At 31.9% G+C, this 22,154-nt stretch overlaps 1 protein-coding gene across 3 annotated transcripts; it reads left to right on the forward strand.

Annotated features, from left to right (window-relative positions):
* Window positions 1-116: 116 nt before the first annotated feature.
* On the forward strand, window positions 117-21,627 carry LOC126769267 (SH3 domain-containing kinase-binding protein 1). Of its 3 annotated transcripts, XM_050487939.1 has the most exons (15): window positions 117-319; window positions 1,374-1,557; window positions 2,369-2,474; window positions 2,864-3,008; window positions 7,173-7,355; window positions 13,346-13,472; window positions 14,151-14,274; window positions 14,651-14,757; window positions 14,978-15,202; window positions 15,556-15,635; window positions 16,071-16,281; window positions 16,689-16,806; window positions 17,077-17,170; window positions 17,441-17,772; window positions 17,930-21,627. In XM_050487939.1, the coding sequence occupies exons 1-15, from the start codon at window positions 295-297 to the stop codon at window positions 18,080-18,082; spliced, it is 2,214 nt and encodes a 737-aa protein (XP_050343896.1). In that variant the 5' UTR covers window positions 117-294; the 3' UTR covers window positions 18,083-21,627. The 3 variants fall into 3 exon arrangements, with proteins under 3 accessions (XP_050343896.1, XP_050343898.1, XP_050343897.1); XM_050487941.1 differs by lacking the exon at window positions 1,374-1,557 and having other exon boundaries at window positions 144-319; XM_050487940.1 differs by lacking the exons at window positions 117-319; window positions 1,374-1,557 and adding an exon at window positions 1,907-2,004.
* Window positions 21,628-22,154: the final 527 nt, after the last annotated feature.

The following is a 22,154-nucleotide window of genomic DNA, read 5'->3' on the forward strand; positions in this document are numbered from 1 at the left end:
CTGACTATAATATTGTACAATACTAATAAACATAATAAAGAGTATTTTATATAATGTAATGGGCGGATTGAATATGAATATTATGATGTACGATTTTACACTCTGGCAACTTTGGGATTATATGTGTGTGTTGGGTTCTCAAATGTGATTTGACGTGAGCCGTGAATCGAAAATATTTCGTAGTCGCCCTCGTTTGATTGTAATAAAATTTATTTGAACCATAGTTTCGTGCATGTGATATAAGAAGATTGTTGAAGAAATGAGATGATGTGATTTTAAACATATATTTTTGAAATGGAGTCTATAGCTAATCAAAAGGGTGAGTATCCGTCATCAGTCCTAGTAGGTAATGCTTAGGTCTTGTTTGTATATGAATAACTGTAACTTTGACATGATTTAGGTAGTAGTACGATACCTGCTTTAATATTATTTTAGCATTTTTGTGTCATATATATATATAGTAATATACATGCAAGTCAATCACCTACTCTTTTACGAAAGTTCATGCGTTTCATTGAGTAGCCAGTGTATTTCATTACTTAGTGTATTTTAACATATACATACAAAAGATACTTGAAAAACATACGTGTGTTCTTGAGTATTGCCAAGTTTGTCGTATGGTATGAATCATTTCATGGCATTGTGATGTCATATGCATGCTAATGTTAATAAACAAACCATATGACATTTCTTTACGATTTTACTCACACACAATATTTTTAATATATTAAAAATAGCATTGAATTTGTTGATTTAAATAACTATTTCAAATGTGTGGTGCTTTTTTAAAGATTTTTTATTTTATTTTTATATATGTTTTATTTACAATGTTATTGGTCTATGTTTTTAAATTTACATAAATAAAAATATCAATTGTGTACCACTGATAAATTTTCATTGATTGTCTTTATCAGTTATTATTTGCCTGAATATATATATATATACAATATAAAAAGGATGTAAAAATAAACTTAATATATATAAGGATAAAGCTTTAACTTCTTCTTTATTAATAATTATATAAATTAATATATTTAATAGATGCATTGTAAGCACTCTTGCAATTTATTATTTTACATATTAAACTAAAGAACTGTATTTTGATCAGTTAAAATACTATTTACAAGGACATACTTTGTTGTTAGTTGCATTGAATATTATAAATCTTGCAAAAAAATGTAATCATTAAAAGTGGCTTTTGTAGATCTTATTATATGTTTTTTTTAATTATGCAAATCACAATAAATATATATATATATATATATATATATATATATATATAGTAACTTTCAGTGCCACAAGTCTCAAAATTGTGATATTATTATATTTAGTTAAAATTATAAAGAGGTCTGAAATTAAGTATTTTCTTTTAGTGTCGTGTATAGTCAACTTTGCATATGATGCATTAGAACCAGATGAGTTGACTGTGAGACCCGGTGATATATTAAGAGAAGTAGAAAGACTGCCAGGTGGCTGGTGGAAAGGAGAATTGAAAGGAAGACGTGGAATGTTTCCTGATAACTTTGTTTCCGTCCTAACTGAACATAATAATGCAAGGTTTGTTTTTTCTGTATAATATTCTCACAATTTTAAGATTGGAGGGAATTTATAGAAAAAAAATGACAGTTTTTGGTAATAGTAATAGTGCATGGGAATCCGTTAATAAAAATCATAGTGATGATGTAACACTACTTGTATAATAAAATTTAGCATATATAAAAAAAAATCTACTGAATTTTTGTTTTGACAAGATTAACGAACAGGATTAAGAGATATTTTAAACTCAAATACTACCAATTAATTTAATTGAATTGTAGTGACTAGTTCTTAAATATCTCCCGATTAATAGAATAATAATGATTGTGCATGTTATCTTATCAATTTAGATAAGATTTTGATAATGTTTGCAAGCTATGTTAGTCAAGTTTGTTAGTTCTTTTAATACTTGTCTGTTGATAAATTATAAGCTTAAAACAAGTTAACTAAGCTAGTATTTAAAAGCAGGTCCATATTTTTCTTTTTTCGTAACATTAGATGCCAACAGTAAATGTGTTTTTTTATTATCCTAATAAAGTCTATAAATTTATTATATTATAAGGTCTTACATATAACCTGTTATATATATAATTGCTTAGTGAGTGATTAGTTAAACAATGCTGTGTCTTTTTCTTTCGAATGCCAAGTCAATAATGACAGAAAGAGATAAATCAGTGAATATCACATTCACTGATTTAGATATAGTATATAGTAATAAATTCAGATAATGTTATTTCCTAAAAAGTAAATTGATTAAAAACTAGGACAATTAGTTAACTTAAAGATTGATAGAATTTGTTTTAGAGTTTAAAATGAATTGTGTTGTGTATAGATCGGGTGTAGTGCCAGGGCGTTGTCGGGCAGTGTTTAGTTACCAACCTGCTAACCCTGATGAGTTACCTCTTTGTGTGGGGGACGTGTTGGAAGTACTAGGAGAGGTATGTATTGTTATTATAACATAACAAAATATTTTCAATCATTGGTGCTTTCCATATATAATACATATTATTGTATGCATATTGTATAAATAATATCAAACAAGATTCCTGTTTAGATACTTTTCTTGTTAACTCAGGTCTTAGGTGTGGTTATGTTTATAAATGTTTTTTTTTTAAAACACTATGTTAGTATAATTATATACTTGTTCTTGCTCTCATCGTTTTTAATATAAATAAAATAATAAATGGATGCCTGGTAACATAGTGCCTTTTATCTGCAGAAATGAAAAGTTGTAAGAAAAAAATTGTATCTCCATCAGTCATATTGAATGGTTCATGTATTGCAGCAGAGATTATGTGATAAATAGAATTCAATGTGTCGGGCACAGGTAGAGGAGGGGTGGTGGCAGGGGCGGCGCGCGGGGCGGTCGGGCGTGTTCCCGTCCAACTTCGTGGTGATGCTGGAGCCGCCGCCCGCGCAACCCGCGCCGCCCGCACCCGTCGAGCCAGCGCCGGCGTTGCCGCCCAAGCCGGGTGAGTTACGTATAGGATTTACGTATTCATTAATGACCGATTTCGGCCACGGCGGCCAATGTTGAGGGAAATTTTAATATTTCATTGAAATTTTTCCCAAATACAATGATTGAAAATACAATAAAATACAAACAATTTTGTAATATCACAACTGTTTTATAAAAAAACCAGAATATTCTTGACAGTTTTTAAAGTCGCTTTATGATTTTTGTGAGACAAATGAAAATGTAATATTCGACTGACGATAATTTAGTAAACATGTTTTTTCATTTTCTTAAAATTATATGAATATACATAATAGGTATATTATATTTGGGCGACTTCGAAATTTACGAAGCTATTTGTTTATGGACGTTTTTGAGTTACGCCACGAAGACAATTCTACTGTCTGTATTTAAAACGAAATCGTGGAATAATAAAAAACAATTTCATTTTTTTTTTAAGTCAATGAATTGGTATTTAAATAAAGACTTCTTATGACGTCATATTAGATAGTCCACAACAATGGCACTTAAGAATCGACAAAATCCATTAATGTTAAGTAAAATAGCTAATTGTATTATCATTACCGTTTACCGTGACAAACTATCGTTCACTTCAATTTCGTAAAATCAGCTGGTCATATTATTGACTTTTGTTTGTGGTCTAATACACGTCTTAGGTACTCGTAATTATTGGTAAAACAAAAAAAGCTTGAAGAATTTATTCTCTATAATTCTACATGGTTACAATTTTTCTTAGAATTTCTTATCTGATATGACTAAAAAGAACGATGATAAATCACTTAGTTTTCTTTTATTAACTCGTTTTGCTTAAATAAACTACATTCCTTTTCACGAGATAGTCAATCTTAATATTTATTTATTTTTTCGCTGGAAAAACGCATTTACGTGTTTCCCCCACAATAGGGTATGTGGGACTCGCCGGCGCTGAAGGTGTCGGAATACCCACTAAAAAACCAGCGGTACCACAGCGGTACAGCGGTTAAGTATAAACTTAGTGTTTGTCACTTTCTCTTCTACTTACTGAAATTGTTATATATCAAATTATAATACTTTATTTAAAATACAAACATTACACTTATTGATAATCAAATTAGGAAATACCACCGGTTCGTAATAGAAATACTCTGACCTGAGATCTGGCTCAATTTGGTGAAAAATATAGGACACACCACAAATAAAGAAATGTACATTTTTATATATGACTAGTTCATGTAATAGCTACCCGCCCCGGCTTTGCGCGATTAGAATAAAAGGGCATACGTAAAAACTTATATAATCTTTCATAAATGTATATAGAATGTTGGCTTGTCACATTGGTCAAAATGGTATAGTGCTTTATATTAAGCCAATATTATACATTGATCAGCTCAGTGGTTAGTCGCTATGAGGTAACAAACGTACAAACAGAGGAACTTTAATTTGTTTTTCTTTTTTCTTTCTTATGTTTGAGGACTTGTCGTTTTATTCGTTGTTGCTGTATGTATTTATATCATATAATTGTAATTTTGTATGTACTGATAATATAATTTATTCATTGATATATAATATGTGTACTTTATATTTACATTTATTTATTGGTTTTCTTTTAATTAAATATTAATATTATTTTAATCGTACCACCACCTACCTCATATCCTATCAGTAATTACTTACACCGTTGGTTGCCTGGAAGAGATCGCTATGTAGCGATAAGGTCGCCATAATTTGTACATTTATTTAGACAGTATACATGTTTTGTATTTTTCTCTTTGTGGTGTGGTGTACAATAAAGTATAAAGTAAAGTAAAGTAACTTTCGCGTTTATAATATTAGTATAGATAACGTTCGGACCAAATTCAAGAGCGTAATAATCTCAATTCAATTCAGTCGGGTTAATGTACTTGCGTGGTATGAAACGACAGTCGTTGGTGTTACTAATACAAATTGATTCAATGACTAAACAGGAACATAATTCAGTTCATTCAGTCTGCTACATGTTTATTGCTTGTATTAAGATAATGTGTCAACATTCAACATTGACTCATCCCTCGGTGTATAATAATGACGCGAAGCCTCGATAGCGCAATGGCTTACGGGCTGCCTAGGGATGTAAACTCGTAGGTTCTATCAAAGTTATATGACGTAGACACATTATATAACTTTGTTATTTAATGTATATTGGTATTAAAAAATGAGATGCGTAAATACTAATAGAAATGTCCGTTTTTAAAGAATTACTAATATTCCCATTTACCCATCAAATTATGCGTAAAGTTTATTAACACTCCTAGTGTTTGGCAACAATAGACAATTGACGCTTAAACATTTGCTTTTAAAGAACAAAATTACATGTCAGTTGTCACAGATAGTTCTTGAGTAGCCGCAGACGCTGCTTATTCGCTGACACCCATAGTAAAATCGAGTTGGAGACGTTTTTGCGTTTTGGTAGTGCACCGTCAGACTCGGCAGTCAGCCTTTCTGAAGCCGATCTGTCTTTCGAATGTTTTTGCTGGAGGGTTTTCGAGGCGCTTAGTGCAAGCATTTGCACTTAATGCAAAACAAAGCATTAGTCGGCTCTTAAGACACCCGCCCTTCAAGATCGTCTGTTTTATACTCTGCGGAAAACCGCACGCCTTACTTTGTTACGTTATGATAAAAAATGTTTTATAGATTTTGTTATTATAACTGTTAAAAATTTTATGATATACGAAGTTAATTAAAAAAAAACCGGTAATTAACGCTATTATTTATAATAATTCATCGTTTATAATTATTAAAATGGCCTTTAGGTGTTCTATTTTAATGTGTGTGATTTTTGAAGGATAATTTATACATGAATATTTTTTGTTATAATAATAATGTCCTCCAGACCGATATCGGCCACGGCGGGCAATCTCAAGAGAGATTAGCCAACTACGCAGGAGATATTATAGTGCACAAGTGTGTGCGCAAACACAGGTGCACTCTCTATTCCCTAACTCTTATAATCCGATGAGACGGCAATCCGACACGATCGGAAAGTGTTCAGGCGCAGGACCAACGGCTTTACGTGCTTTTCGAGGCACGGGAGTGTACACAATTCCAACTTCCAGACTCCGGGCTGCCACTGAGAATGCCCAGTGGTAAGAACGCGTGAATCTTAACCGATGATCGTGGGTTCAAACCCGGGCAAGCACCACTGAATTTTCATGTGCTTAATTTGTGATTATAATTCATCTTGTGCTTTACGGTGAAGGAAAACATCGTGAGGAATCCTGCATGTGTCTAATTTCACTGAAATTCTGCCACATGTGTATTCCACCAACCCGCATTGGAGCAGCGTGGTGGAATAAGCTCCAAACCTTCTTCTCAAAAAGTGGAGAGGAGGCCTTTAGCCCAGCAGTGGGACATTCACAGGCTGTTACGGAACTTTTTACTGGCCCGACTTGGGAATTGAACCCAGGACCTCCGGATCTGCGGCCTTACATCAAGCCACAAGACCAACGAGGCAGTTATTTTTTGTTATATTAGTTTAAATAAATGTGGTGTCTTGCCATTGTGGTGTAAGAGTTTTCAATGCACATAGAACTACTTAGTTAACTTTTGTTCTCGGTTTTGTCTTACATTTCTAAATATATATTTTTTCAATTACATTCTCGATCAAATTGAAAGCAATCTTTTGTTTACTATATAGTTAGACGAAATTGTAAAACAACTGTTTTCTTTTGCCAAAATTGTATTATTAAATGTTATTTTGTGAGTTAATTTTATATGAATAACCTTATTAGAAATTTGAATTATAGTATATACTATAGAGGATTATAGTGAATGTTACTTCTACTAAATATGTTGTATTGATCTCAGCCTTATAAATAGAACTCGTAACATGAACAGAGTATAACCTGAAAAGTTGTACTCTATTCAATCATTCATAAAGTGAAGTAATGTCTAAAATAATATATAAATAAGTTGTCACAAATAATATAAATATAATTTAAAAAACAAAAACTAACATTGCAGTACCTAGTTAGCTGGTAACTCAAGTTTTTATAAAAAAAGAAATCAAATTATAAGTGTCGTGTGTATCCATGTGAGGTCACCACTACCCATAGACATTAGCGACGCCAATGCGCCACCGACCTTGGGAACTAAGACGCAAAGTCCCAGGTGCCTATTTTTTTTACATAAACAATTGTTACAGTAAAGGAGCAATGTCGCGTACTATTCCCTTACTCGGCGGTGAACGATGATGAGCTGACGCTGTCGGAGGGCGACATAGTGAACATCGTGTCGAAGGACGCGCCGGACCGCGGCTGGTGGAAGGGCGAGCTGCACGGGCGAGTGGGACTGTTTCCGGATAACTTCGTGCAGTTGTTACCGGCTGGTAAGTTCACATTTATTCATCCATGCAATACTTAAAGCGGCAGCAGAAGTTTATCCAGCTATTAGACAAATTTGTCTATTTACATATACACATGTTCGGCCACATATCACATAACGATACCACGGTATTAGAACCCAAGGCAAGCAAAAGCTGGCCTATGATGTCGATTCAGGCTAACTACGATTTAGGCAACTCGTTTGAAAAGACAGATCGCATAAAAGATTGGAGTATCTATTAAGATAGTTTTGAATGTTCCCTCTGAACATTGTAGTGGGATTTACGAGGACGAGGTCAAAGCCATAAACAGGACTATCACTGGTGATGGAAATTAGGCTCATCAGTATGTACCTGAATCAAAACAGGGTTCATAATCGAGACATTTGTCTCAATAATTTAATTATTTATTTAATTATTTGTTTGCTACGTTTTAACTATTAAATCGATCGGTTGTCATGGTTACAGAAAACGGTATAAGGTACCTAATCGTCACGCAGACGCAGTTGCGAGTGAAAAAGAGTACAATAAACAACAACATTATAAACCTATCAAGCGGTTAATCATTCCGCATTGGGCTAAGACATCTTACCGTACGCACCATGTCTTTCGAAAAGCTTTAGAATTTAACTTTTTAGTATTCGGTTTTTTTTTTAATTTTTGTCAAATTATGAAACTGAAACTTTTAACCGTTTGAACTGAAAATTTATATATTCTTATGCTGCTAGTATAAGATAATATAGTAACATGTAAATAAAACATACTATGTAGGTATTATATATATGGCAATTTCTTCCAAATATAGTTAATATAAATTTTTAATTAAATATTTTGTAATTCGATTTCTTTTACTGACTGACTGAAAATAAGAAAATTAACTGCCAAAAAATAAATAATAAAAAAAGAAGCATTCAATCCGTGACCGATTAGTCGGTAGCTTGCGTAAAAGTTGTTACAATAATGTGTCGTCACAAGGTTAGCTGCAAGTGTGACAACTTCGATAAACGTTCGCTATAAGTCACACTTGGAATGTATCAGTGTTAATCTTTTGTTTATCAAATTATAAATATTTTTACGGCAAATATTTTATTATCGTGATAAATAAAATTTGTTGTCATAACTCTTTGCAGTGTACTTAACTCGGGTAACTAATACTAGGTTTCACCTTAATATTCAAGTTGTATGAGAAACTTAGCTTGTATTAAATATTTGCATTTGCATCCTAAGCTTAAGCAATGGGAAATATGTTTGCGCAAACATTTGTGAGGATGAGAAGTGTCTAAAAATAAAACGGCCTTTTACTTTTTCAGGTAGGATCTTTATTATTAAGTTTACAAGTCTTCAAATTTAATTTAATTTAATTTAATTTTGGCTAGCTTTTTTTTAGAGTATAGGTAGGCGAACGAGCATATGGGCCACCTGATGGTAAGAGGCCACCAATGCCCATAGGCATTAGCATCATAAGGAACGTTAACCATCGCCCACATCACCAATGCGCCACTAACCTTGGGAACTAAGATGTTATGTCCCTTGTACCTGTAATTACACTGGCTCACTCACCCTTCAAACCGGAATACCAAGTACTGCTTTTGCGGTAGAATATCTGATGAGTGGGTAGTACCACCTACCAGTAAAGCTAGATAACCTATAACTTCACAATGGCTATAAAAACACCGCACTGTTTGAGGACAAAGTTATCACGTCATCTTAAGTGCAAGCATTACAAAGATAAAAACACGTAAAAGTTATTGAGATAGTTATTTATTATGAATAGTATTGCAGCCATGCAATTATGTAAATAAATAAATTATGTATAACAAATTTTATTAATAATAAGACGTCGCTATATAAGATCAACGCGTATAATACAAAAAGGCACGAACGAGTGAGTCTGTTGGAAAAGAGATAAATATTATTTAAAAATATATAATGAAAAATCGATTTCGGAGACTTTACAAATAAGCAAATTATTAAAAACGATAAAATTGAGTCATATAAGTACATTTTGTATCGTATGTTTAATTTATCGATAAAAGTGAATATTATTATCGTTTTCAAAAGATTAATGCAGCAAAGTACATTTAAGTTATTAAGCGTAGGACGACAAAGGGCATAGCCGTTGTGGACGTTAATGTTAGTTAGTGAATATATATATTTTTTCTATTTATCTGTAAATCTAAATACCTACATGTATGTAACTAATATGATATTCTTATAATTATGACAAGATATGTAAACTAGCTATTTTTTAATTTTGACTTGAGGTATATAGTAATTTAAGACCTCGATGTAAATAATTCTTATGTTAATACAGTATATTGTTTACTCAGACAGAGCCGAGATGGCCCAGTGGTAGGAATGCGTGAATCTTAACCGATGATCGTGGGTTCAAACTCGGGCAAACACCACTGAATTTTCGTGTGCTTAATTTGTGATTATAATTCATCTCGTGCGTGTTTCAATTCACTGAAATTCTGCCACATATGTATTCCACCAACCCGCATTGGAGTAGCGTGGTTGAATAAGCTCCAAACCTTCTCAAAAAGAGGAGAAAAGGCCTTTAGCCCAGCTGTGGGACATTCACAGGCTGTTACGGTTACGGTTACTGACATAGAAATCCTACTGATATTATAAACGAGAAAGTTTTTGAGGAAGAATGGATGGATCTTTGTTATTCTTTTACTCAAAAACTATTAAACGGATGTGGCTGGAATTTGGAATAGAGATAGTTTATATCTTGACTTAGCACATAGCATACCTAACATCTGCCTCACTCCCGTCACACGCAAGCGTAGCCGCGGGCGAAAGTTAATTTCGATGATATTCGTTCTATATTATCGTATAACGTAGAATATATGATACACTTTTTGCCGCTCAAAGTAAAATGGTTAAAGAACTTTAATCAAACTGCTTATCAATTAGATGTAAATGATAATGTAAACAGTTCTTGAATATCCTACTGCGATACAGCAACGGCATCGTCTTTGTTGTAAAAAAATAATTCGTTGTTTAACCCAATTAAAGCCATAATAGTGCGTGCATTGTGTCTCACGTGTTACGCGTAGATTATATTAGCAGTGGCCGCCCACACGGATAACACACGATGCTATTGACATTTCTTATGAAGGTTGCGACTCGAGAGTGGACGAAGTCGTGATTTTGCGTAACCTTACCTCATCGTGTCGTGGCTTAGCGCTGTATTTTAGTATTTTAATAGTGTCGAGTGAACGTTGAAGCAATATTCAATTCATTTCATAGTTTGTTTTAGTTTTAATTTTACCAACCAAAAATGGGCACCGAAAGTGAGTTGTTTATTGTGTTTATATATTTTTCATAAAAACGATACAAAATATATCTATAACGTTAAAACTCCTGAATTAATCATGATTATTGTTGTCTAAGTAATGGGATTTAAATGTTATCAATCGTAAAGTGTGTACGCGTAAGTAATCGCTTGCGAACGCTAATTTGTGTTTACATTGTAATTATCAATAGTTTTTGCCGTCTTCTCTTCATTGTTAGGTTTATTTTTAAGAATGAGTTAATGAATTTTATGAATACGAAACGATAGACGTACGCACTAGTTTGGTTTCGGCGATTAAATACCAATATTTTTTATATTTTGTTAACTAATTGATAGATACTAACAGATAGTTGATAATATTGCAATAGTTTTTCGCGCAAACTATTGTAATAATACATTATATTTATTTTCAAAAGGCACACCTATGCTATATAATACATACTACAATAATTTATGTTTAACAAATATGAACGAAATAGTATTAAAATGAATTATATTTAAGAAGTAAACATGTTAAATAATATATATTAAAAATATTTCTTGTAAATAATGATTACGGGTTTTCTTATTGTTTTTTATACAAACTATATTAAACTTAACAGTATTTTGCATTGTTATAATTACACAAAACATTAATTACGCCTTATTAATTACGATTTTAAGTAAATTCGAAAGTACGTAGTAACTGATAGTCCTATTACAAATTGTTTGGTTAACTTTATACTTGACGCCTAATATTAAATACACACTTAAAAAAATCCCTGGCATTAATATAGGTATTTTTATATTTACTTTCTTTATATTCGCGTAGAGTAAAACCTAGATCGCACGATAAAAAAATTTGATGAACCTTAGCAATAGCTGGGTGGTCGGGCGTGTTCGGGCGTCAACGACATACAAGGGAGAAATTTAAAATCTATTTATTTAAAAAAAAACCATATCCTTGAAATAGTACCCAAATACATATGCTATATTTGCATAAATATATGTTAGTTTTTTTACTGTTTTTTCTACATATTTTGATAACCCCAATATTATATATTATATATTTGACAAGCCGGTTGGCGTGGTTGGTAGATACTTGCCTTTCACGCCGAAGGTTATGGGTTCGATTCCCACCCAGGACAGACATTTGTGTGCATGAACATGTCTGTTTGTCCTGAGTCTTAGTGTAATTATCTATATAAGTATGTATTTACAAAAGAAAAGTAGTATATGTAGTATATCAGTTTTCTGGTTTCCATAGCACAAGCTTAATTTGGGATCAGATAACCGTGTGTGAAAAATGTCCCAGGATATTATTATTATTATATATATTCATTAAATGAGCAGGTCACTGCGAAAAGCGCCAACACCCAGATTTATATATAGATATTTATTTCCTTAAAACTTATTTTAGTTTTTATAAAGTTCGTTGAAATGAACTTATTGTTGAAATGTAAACAACCACAACAATAAAAAGAATTATTAACCGATAAAAGATATCGATTTTATAAAATAATTGAACTTGTCAATACTTTGTATAAAATAGATTATTGTAGAAGGATATTTTACTTAAAATTTAAATACAATTTTTAATAACATAATATTTGTAATGATGTCATAATATATTTGTTTTACTTTGATTCTTTAATTAAATAAAAGCAAAAACCAAAATTTGTTTTTATATTTGAAATTGGTTTGATTAAATATTTGAATAAATATTTTGTAACTATACAATTGGGCATGTCTTTTGATATACATATTTAATCTATAAAAATATCTGCAGTGTTGTAACCTGTCTGTGGACAAATATTTTGCAACTTTTTCTATAATATAGTATAATAATTTTGTGTCAACGTAATAATTAGAGGAATGTATTTAAATAAATTAATATTATATTTGAATTATACAATAGAGGAGTTTCGTATGAGTATAGAATTTTTATGCATGAAATGTTAATATAATGTTTTTTAGTTAGTTTATTACATTACTTTATTAACGATAACCCAAATTCACTCACTAATGGTGTCGTACATATATTTAATCTTGAAAGTGAACGGCGTTTCTTCCTTTTAGGTTCAAACAACGAGCGCTTGTATTTAATGCCCTTAAAATAAATTTAATGTATTGTTTTGTTATGTTACAAAAATTACTGTTGCCGATAATTCGTTCATTCGTAACTGATCAGATAAATCAATATTTATTCCTATTTAATACTTTCATTCATTTTTAAAACATTTTTAATATAAAATTAAGAGGGATCTCATTTGCTTATGCTGCATAATTCGTTGCGTGCGTAGTTTATCAATATTAATACACTTTTATTAATTTATAATTTCAATGTTTAGGTTATTGGTGACACCCTGTAATGAAACCTAATGATTGCGTAGGACGTCATACAAGATATTGTAATCTCTTATTTGACGTCGTACGCATATATTGTCTTGTGGAAAAAAATTTAGGAAATGTAAATCGGATTAACGCGTGCGAGCTGGTGTTCAGTTTTTGAAATCAATATGATATCAGATTCACATTATTATCAATGGATGCATTAAATGCTTTACAGAGCTCTTTATGTGCGCCGTGCTTGTAATTATGTCTTACGATACTTTTTTAAAATAAATAAAATAAGAATCAATTAACTTGTATTTGTACGTGGTTTTAAATGTAAGGTTACGATGTATCTATAGACTGTATATAATTGTTCCAGTCGCCCAAGAGGTCGAAGAAAAGAAACCAGATCGGCCGCCTGCGAAGACAAGCCCGCTGTATCCCGTACTCAACAAGTACAGCGAGAAAACCGCCTCCGTCAAAGAACTGACTACTTCTAAAGTAAGGTATGTTAAAAAACTTTCCTAGAAAAATATTAAAAAATTGTATGTAGCAGCAGCAGCAGCAGTTGGAAAGTCCAACGATGTTGAAGTTGGCATTCTCGCACTCCTGTGTTGCGACAAACATTTAAATAAGTGAACTTTCACAATTATATATGTGTATAACAAAAAAAAAAAACTTTTACACTCAACGCATACATAAGATAACCAAGAAGTCTGGAAACGCCTATTACCATCAAAAATAATCGAACGCATATTTTTTGTGTACGAACAATTCGTTTGATACTAGTCTCATATCGGTGTTGATGTTTACGATATTTCTAGGAACATTATCTATTAATGCAATCCGAATACAAAACTTAATCATGGATAAGTTGAATATATTTTCTCACTGTATAATAAAAACAGCAGTACTTGGTATTGTTGTGTTCCGGTTTGAAGGGTGAGTGAGCCAGTGTTATTTCAGGCACAAGGGACATATCTTAGTTCCCATTGGTGATGTAAGCGATGGTTAACATTTCTTACAATGCCAATGTCTATGAGTGTTGGTGACCACTTAACATCAGGTGGCCTACATGCTCGTCTTCCTATTCTATATAAAAAAAAAAAACAAATAAATGCAATTTTTAAATTTGTTTTAGACATATTATGGATTTAAATTATATTATTTTTGTTTCGTTCCAGCATGCACAAGGAAAATACATTAAGCAAAGAAAGCAGCGCACAAAGTACAGTCACGCACACAAATAAGAGTGAATCGGAAAAAGTTATACAAAGTGAAACGGTTACAGATGGAACGCTTGAACATGTGAGTTTATCATTATATATTATTAAGCTATTGTAATAATACAAAAAATAGAACAAATTATTTATATTAATATATAAAAATAATGTTTTATTAAAAATCACAAATTCACTAAACCACTTAGTAGTTGCCAAACAACGAGTTAGTTTGCTCTGTACTGGTTTGAATAACAGAGAGCCAGTGTAATAACTGACGCCAGGGACACGACAGGATCCCTAGTTAGCTACTTGATAACGATTACACTATTGTCTATGGGATGAAGTTGAGCAGTTATATTCACACTCGTTAATTATACTATATTTTCAGAAACAAATATATATATATGTGAGTCAAATAAATATATATACAATGTAAGTTTTGTAAAACTGTCTGTTTATAGATAAAGAAACCTCCAGTGCCATTAAAGAAAAGTCCTACTCCCACCTCAGGCGTGGGCGGGTTGTTCAGCGGATTGAAGAGCAAAATTATTCCATCATCAGAGAAGACGTGAGTTGTATTCAAACTATCTTTTATTAATCATCATATATTCCACGTTTATTTTTCTCATATTGTGATCGACATGTTTACTCCAAATATATATACTTTATTTCTATCCAATTTCAATAACTGAACATAAATTAATTAATTGTAAATATTAGTATAACGTATTTTATATACATCAAAACATTTTTTTCAAAATATCAATTGTAAAATTGTTGATTTACAGGGAAAAATCATCAACAACAGTGTCAAGTGGAAGCAGCAATAGCGGCGAGTGGGACCGCACCGACGGCAGTGCGGCCAGCAAGTCCAGCGCCAACGCCAACGCCAACGCCAACGCCAACGCCAGCGCCAACTCCAACAGCAATACCAATACCAATGTGAACGCAGCCAACAATACGTTCGATCACATCGAAAGGAATTCAATTTTGAACGATCCAAGGGCTGGCAGGTGAGACCCGACTCGTGTATTGATACGATAAAGACTTTTAGATTTAGAGGACTCGAGTTATTCAATTTATGTGTGTTTTTATGCTTTTGATTCGTTTTTTTATTGGCCGAGCAATATTTACATATAGTAGTTTTAAACATGTTCTGTTTATATATTGTAAATATTGTAATGTAAACAAACCTGATAGGATAATGAACGTGCCATAATAGGCAACCAAGTGAATTGGTTTTGAATGGGTTAGTGATATTTTTGCTGCCTGTGTTCTGTTACAAGAATAGTCAACATGTTTTTGTGGTGTAATAATATAGTATATATAGTATAACGAGGTGTGACGTAACGTGTGTGTGTGTCAGGGTGAAGGCGCCGCGCCGCCGCCCGCCCAGCCAGGCGCTGCGCGACGACGCGCCGCTCGGCCTCACCAACGGACACGAGGGTAGGCCGCCCTTGCGCTATATCCCCACCACTATTTGGAGCAGGAACTCCGTGTGAGCTGCTACAGCCCGTCTGCCTGACGCCGACGTTCTTAATATGAATTTTTAGAAAAAAAAAAATGCTAGTCGATTTTCTTTCTGCCACCATATATGTATACTGAGTTGCTTATGTGCTCGTTTGATGGATACAATTAAGAAAAAATCCTAGGTCGGTTCTCACGACGATTCCAGATTAGTCTCTGTTCCACTCAGCTAGAGCAAAATATAAAGTTTGCTTGTAAAGAAAACCAAACGTAATTATTATTATACATTGACAAAAATTATGCAATCTAAACGACTTACTTTTTCGAAATGACATTATTGGTCGCCTGCTGTACGTATCTTTGTTTCTGCATTAAAGTAAATAAGTTTATTTAAATGTTTAAATTAATCTCCAGTTCCGTCAGAAAAACCAGCGCCTGAAAAGGCGGAGGAGATTAAACCTCGAACTCGTGAATGGGAAAAACACAAAGCACCCTGGATGGAGGAGTTGAAGTTGAACCAAGCGAAGAAGACGAGCTTCGGGTCTGAAGGGAAATCTAGATCGGTGTCAACTTCTTCTGAAGCTAGCGGTATTGCCAGTAAAGCGGGCGGCGGTAGCACTGACAGGTAATAATAAAAAACGGTATATTCTATAACTTAATACATACTGCGAAATAGTCAAATAATTAAAAAAAAAAAAAAAAACGAAAAAATCTATCCAGAACGGAAATCAAATCTTTGATACTTGTATGAATTTCCGCTACTGCGCCAGGATGGATTTATACATAATCAGAACTACTTTGATAGAGATTAGTCATTAAACCATGACACAATATCTTATAGGTAATATCGCCATTATAATTATATACATTTTTTTACAAGGTCATCGTTAAATGATTCAATCGTGATGTAATTGTTCGTTTTATGAGAATAGAAAAAAAAAAAATCTTATTAAGAAGTGAACCGTTACTAGGAATTAATCTAAGAATTGGTTTTGAGTGAATTTTCTAACATTTTGTTTTCATAATTTACAGAATTCTGGAATGTGGTCTAGAGGAGAAGCGTTCATCTCATTCCATGGAAATGTCAAAGAGTACTTCATCGATAAGCAATAGAATATCTGTGCTAGAGACTTTGGAGCTCAGTATAGAGGTAAATTATTTATTATTTTTAATTACTTCTTCTGATATTTTAATAAACATATAGATTGCTGCTTTTTTATTATTTTTAACGATAAGCATATTCGTTTTGTCCATTCATATATATTTTTTTAATTATTCTTACATTACAGTGATATTTTAATAATTAATTATCTGTTCATGTAATCAGTTAAAATGTTTATTGATATGATTATCGCAAAATTAAAGAGTGTTATTGATACACATAGTTGTCAACTTGTTGTTTCCATGATTGTACTTTTAGACGAAATCGCGCCAATCTACTGAACCTAAGAAAGACGTCCCACCGGAGCTTCCGACGAGCAAACCGCCCACGCTGCAGTCTCCCACCGCCGCCGGTACCTTTGCTACTTATATTAAGAATTTTAGATTTGATTTGACATGAAACTTCCAATAATATTTTCCTTTAATTAAGTTTAGTAACCAATCTTAAAGTCTATCTATTTCCACAAACACAGATGTACCTTATGGCATAGTAATAAAAGCTTTACGTGCTTTACGAGAGTGTAAAACTGCCATCTTCGTTACTATGGTTTTCTACTGAGATTCTTTTGTCAATAAAACGAACGAAACAATTTTAATCTCTTAATGTATATATGATGTTTCAGGTCGAACGATAATCTCGATGTTAGACGAGATCAAGAAACCTCCCGCGCCGGCCCCGCCCAGCGCGTCGAGTCGCACCACCAACGACAACTCCGACAAGTTTCCGAACGTCAAGCCCGACAAGCCCGATAGGCAGTCCATCGTCGACAAACAGAGTGAAACCACTTCGATTAATAAGTTCGGTATCGAGAAGTCGACTGCCGGGGCGATGGAGTCGAGTGAAAGGATTGAAGATAGAACCATGAGCTCGAGCACCCTGGAGAGGCGGTTCCATTCGCTGAAAACTGATAAGGCTGAGGGGTCAGAAGTGTTAATAGCTCAGCTCAATGACAGGGTAAGTTGTTTTCGTAGATTACATCCGTAAAATATATACTTACAAAAATTGTTTAAAATTATCAAAAAATCTTTTAAAACTAACAAACTTAAAACTAAAAAAATAAAAAAAAAAATACAAAGTATACATTCTTATAACTCTTTATATATATTTTCAGATATTAAACCTAGAGAAGCTATTAGAAGTACAAAATGCTAAATTTAACGCTGCAATTGAAGATCTAACACATAAATTAAAACAGGAGTCTGATAAGCGTCAAGCGTTGCAGTCGGAAATAGAAAAACTTGCTCATTGCGTCACACAAGTGTAATGTAAGTGTTGCAAATAGTGAACTTCTTGCGAAGTGGATTAAAATTAGGGGTAAAACGACAATTAAGTAAAAGCGGATGTATCCGACATGAAACCTAATAATAAATGTTAGAATTATTAGTAATGCGATAAATATTACAAGCACCGCAAAATTGCATTCGTGTAGCAAAATAATTAGAACGATTGCATGTCACTGTAGTGTCAATTTATGCTAAGTATCGGTTTTTTCTTTGAACACATCAGTACCACGCAGGCGTGAGAATCCCGCAATTTTTTACTAATTGACGAAATATGATAATAATTTGACTGTTTAAAAATTGTACCTTATTAATCAGTGACAATTCTTTGTGTACTTTATGCAGTTGATACATAATATTCAGTTTAATGACGTCATTATACAATAATTGTTAATATTTATAAACGCTTGTGATATAATAAATTCCTTGACGGTTAAATGAGATAGCTGTACTTAAGTCCGCATGTACATTATAGAAGGGTTAAGGGCTTTAGATAAGATTATTGTAGGGTAATTCAATTTTTAATATTATGTGAGATGTTGTTGAGAATGTTTTTATTTTTAATATTACTCTTTAATTTGTTTTGTTTTTTAAGTGCTAATATTTATACGTACGTAGTCTGAATTTTATACAAGAGATTATGACGTCAGGCTGTAGGTTAGGCGAATATAACTCTGTATCTCGCATCCTTGTCTTCGCGGCCAAACTAGCGAATAAAATATATTTTATTGTGCAACTATCTCGGCTATAATTTGGTCGCTCATATGTAAACGAACTTTAAATATGATCTAACGCTCAACATAAATAAGAAACCGTTCAGCGAGAGATAAAACTTAATATTCAAATGTTAAAATTCACATGATTTGCGGCGTTTTAAATGAAATTATTTGGAAGAATATGTTTGCTACATCGTGGTAGTGTGAGTATGGAATAGTATGCCTTGTTGTCTCGTATGAAGTTTGAATTTGAGCTCTATGAAAATATAAAATAATGAAATGTTCGACACTAAACGGTTTCTTACTAAATGTACTTATAACCGTAGGGTTTCGTAAATTTGTGAAGCAAGTCGTTCAAAATTAAGTTTCAGCAGTCAATTTTGATTACAAAAAAAAAGTGCCATTTTATTTTGCTTTTCGCAAGTGTAAATTGAATTAGTCATCTATAGAGATGTTAAAAAGATTGTGATTAAATAGGTGGTACCATCATGGTGATCATCTATTGTGATTTGCACATTCCATGTTCGTAAGCAAAGTGTACATATTTATGGCATATAAGGCCAAATGTGCACAACGCACATTGCGGTTATCAATTAGTATTGATCTTTAATTTTATATATAAATTGTTATATTACTCATATGTAATAAGACATGAATAAACTTTCAATGTAATAAAAAAATAATTAAAATTAAAGTTCAATATTAAATATAGTATTTGTTATTCTCTTATAATAATGCGCTTTCAATATGAATAGGTAAAGTTTGTTATTGACTAACCACTGCTCCCTTGTAATACGAAGGGTACGCGTAATTATTGCGAAGGCCATATTTTACATGTAGTTAATATATTTTTATATTTGTACAAACATACATGTCCATATGTTTTCATATAACCTCATATTTGTACCTTTTCTTCAAACATATCTTTGTATTTATTTCATGTAGATTATAAATAATTAATATTTACATCCAGTACAGATGAACATACATTATAAAGGAAATGTAATGATAGCGTATATGTAACATGAACTTGTAAGGTTGTGTTGTACCATCCATTATTTATATAAATGTGACCATGATTTGTGTTTTCCAATCACATTTTTGATGTTTATTTAATTCTTCAGTTGTAATTTACTAAATTAATGTCATAAAAATCTACTTATAATATTATACGATAAATTATGTTTTATAATAATAATAAGTAGTGCCTAATTAACTATTTAGCGTCAAAGTTTTACAGACAGCCGGTTAAATTATTAATATCAGATGGTTTCTATCAATATATATAACAGTGGATATCCGGTTGGGTCGTTATAAATCGCTTAGTATCGCTTTAGAGTATGTAGTTTTGGTTATATTGTGATAAATATTGCCTAACGCATATACTAAAATTAATATGTAAATTGTTTCAATGGCTTTAATAGTGCACAAATATGTCACATAATAAACATTTATAGAATTTTTATTACGCAAAACTTTAACGTATAGAAACTGAATATTCACATTTATTATAACATAGGTAGTACAAAATTTAATAGCGTCAATGTGACAGTATTGGATATTTGTAAATTTAATTGTAGACTTGTTTTATGAAAACTATTCAAACTGTCGTTATTATATAGTTCGTATGTATTGAATTGGAAATGTATTGTTAACATATTGTTCGCCCTCGTCTTATTTGTAAACATTTAATTTAAATTTGAAGTGTATGGCAGAGTTTACTTCGTAAACTCATGATTTTAATACTTTTCATATTATTTTTGTGATAAATATTTCATATTCTGTAAACTTATCTATTTTTTACGGTCCTTATCACTTTGCTGATTTTAAAATAGAAATTTGAATATTTTAAAATACAAAAAAAAATGTTTTTTTTTTTTTTTGCGTATTATTTGACAAAATTATTTAACGAATGTGGTTTTTTAAAAGCACTTGAATAAATATCAAAGATTAAAAACGAATTTGTTTTTATTTAATTCGGAACGATCATGTTTCAACATTATTAGAAACAGTTAGCGTTGCGAAACAGATTATAAGGTTAAAGGTTAACAAACGAGGCTATGGACTGAATATATGACTCATTTTGCTCTGTAACCTCGGAGCATTGTGAAATATGACAAAAACATTCAAAATATGTAACAGAATTGTATATTATTTAAAAACAAAACAATAACTACTACTATTTGGCGAAACACTATTTATTCATATAACTGTCGAGTGTTTAAGTCGATTGAAATACGTGTACCTGACATTTTTATATTGTTACATTAGATATGCGAGGTCGCCGCTCGCGTAAAATATTTCTTTACGTTCTTTTTCTTCTTTGAAATATATTGTTTGAATTTCTTAAAAAAAAAAAACAAATTCAAATTACAGATTAAATTAGATTTAAACAAAATCGGGATTGATGATTTGACATGAATGATATAATTATGTACTACTGCTAAAAACTAGGACTAGGCCTAGAATGAGGTAAATGCAAAAACCTTTTATTGTATGAAGTCATAACTCAATTCATATCAATTCTTGTCATGCGAAATTTAGAGGCGGTTGATTATTCACGTCAATAATTGCATTTATTAACTCTCCATGTATATACGTATAAATATTTTGTAGATGTTTTAAATGTACATAAAGTTGTCGGGAAAACGAAATATCACACTTAGGTTTATAAGATAAACCAGAGTTTATGTTGTATGATAAAGAACATTTTTAGTACTTAATTTATGTTACAGACATTGTCCCGTTCCATTGCATTCCTAAGTTTTACGAATATTCGTATTATGATAAATAAATTTATGATTGTACCTTTATGTTTTTTCTTTTATTCCTTCAGATATATAAAATAAAATATTTTTAGGGTTTTCCACAGATCAATAAATATGAGACATGTAACAACAACGCTTTTTGCAGATTACTCCAACAGGTGTATCTTTCATTGAATGAACACTCTTTGTCGTATCAGTGCGCGGATTTTCGTCCTTCGCTATGAAGTCTGCGCAGGCTTTTATTGTTTATTATTTGAGCGGTTCAGACATAAATACTATTTATTTTTATCTGTAATCACACGATAAGGTGTTGGATTCTATGATTACATTAAATCATAAAAATAGATAATAAATTACATGGATATGTAGATCTAGAACACACCATTGTATTTGCTCAAAATTGTGTTCATTTATTTAAAGTCATGAACTAGACATTAAGATTAATATTTTTGGAAATCAATTATCCATAACCTTTATAGAATTTTCAAATTAGTACAAAATAATAAGTTACATTTTTAATATTTTATTACAACACTTTTACTAATAATATTTAAAAAATCACATTGACAATG

The sequence above is a fragment of the Nymphalis io genome, chromosome 6, assembly GCF_905147045.1.
Source record: "Nymphalis io chromosome 6, ilAglIoxx1.1, whole genome shotgun sequence".
Lineage (NCBI taxonomy): Eukaryota > Metazoa > Arthropoda > Insecta > Lepidoptera > Nymphalidae > Nymphalis > Nymphalis io.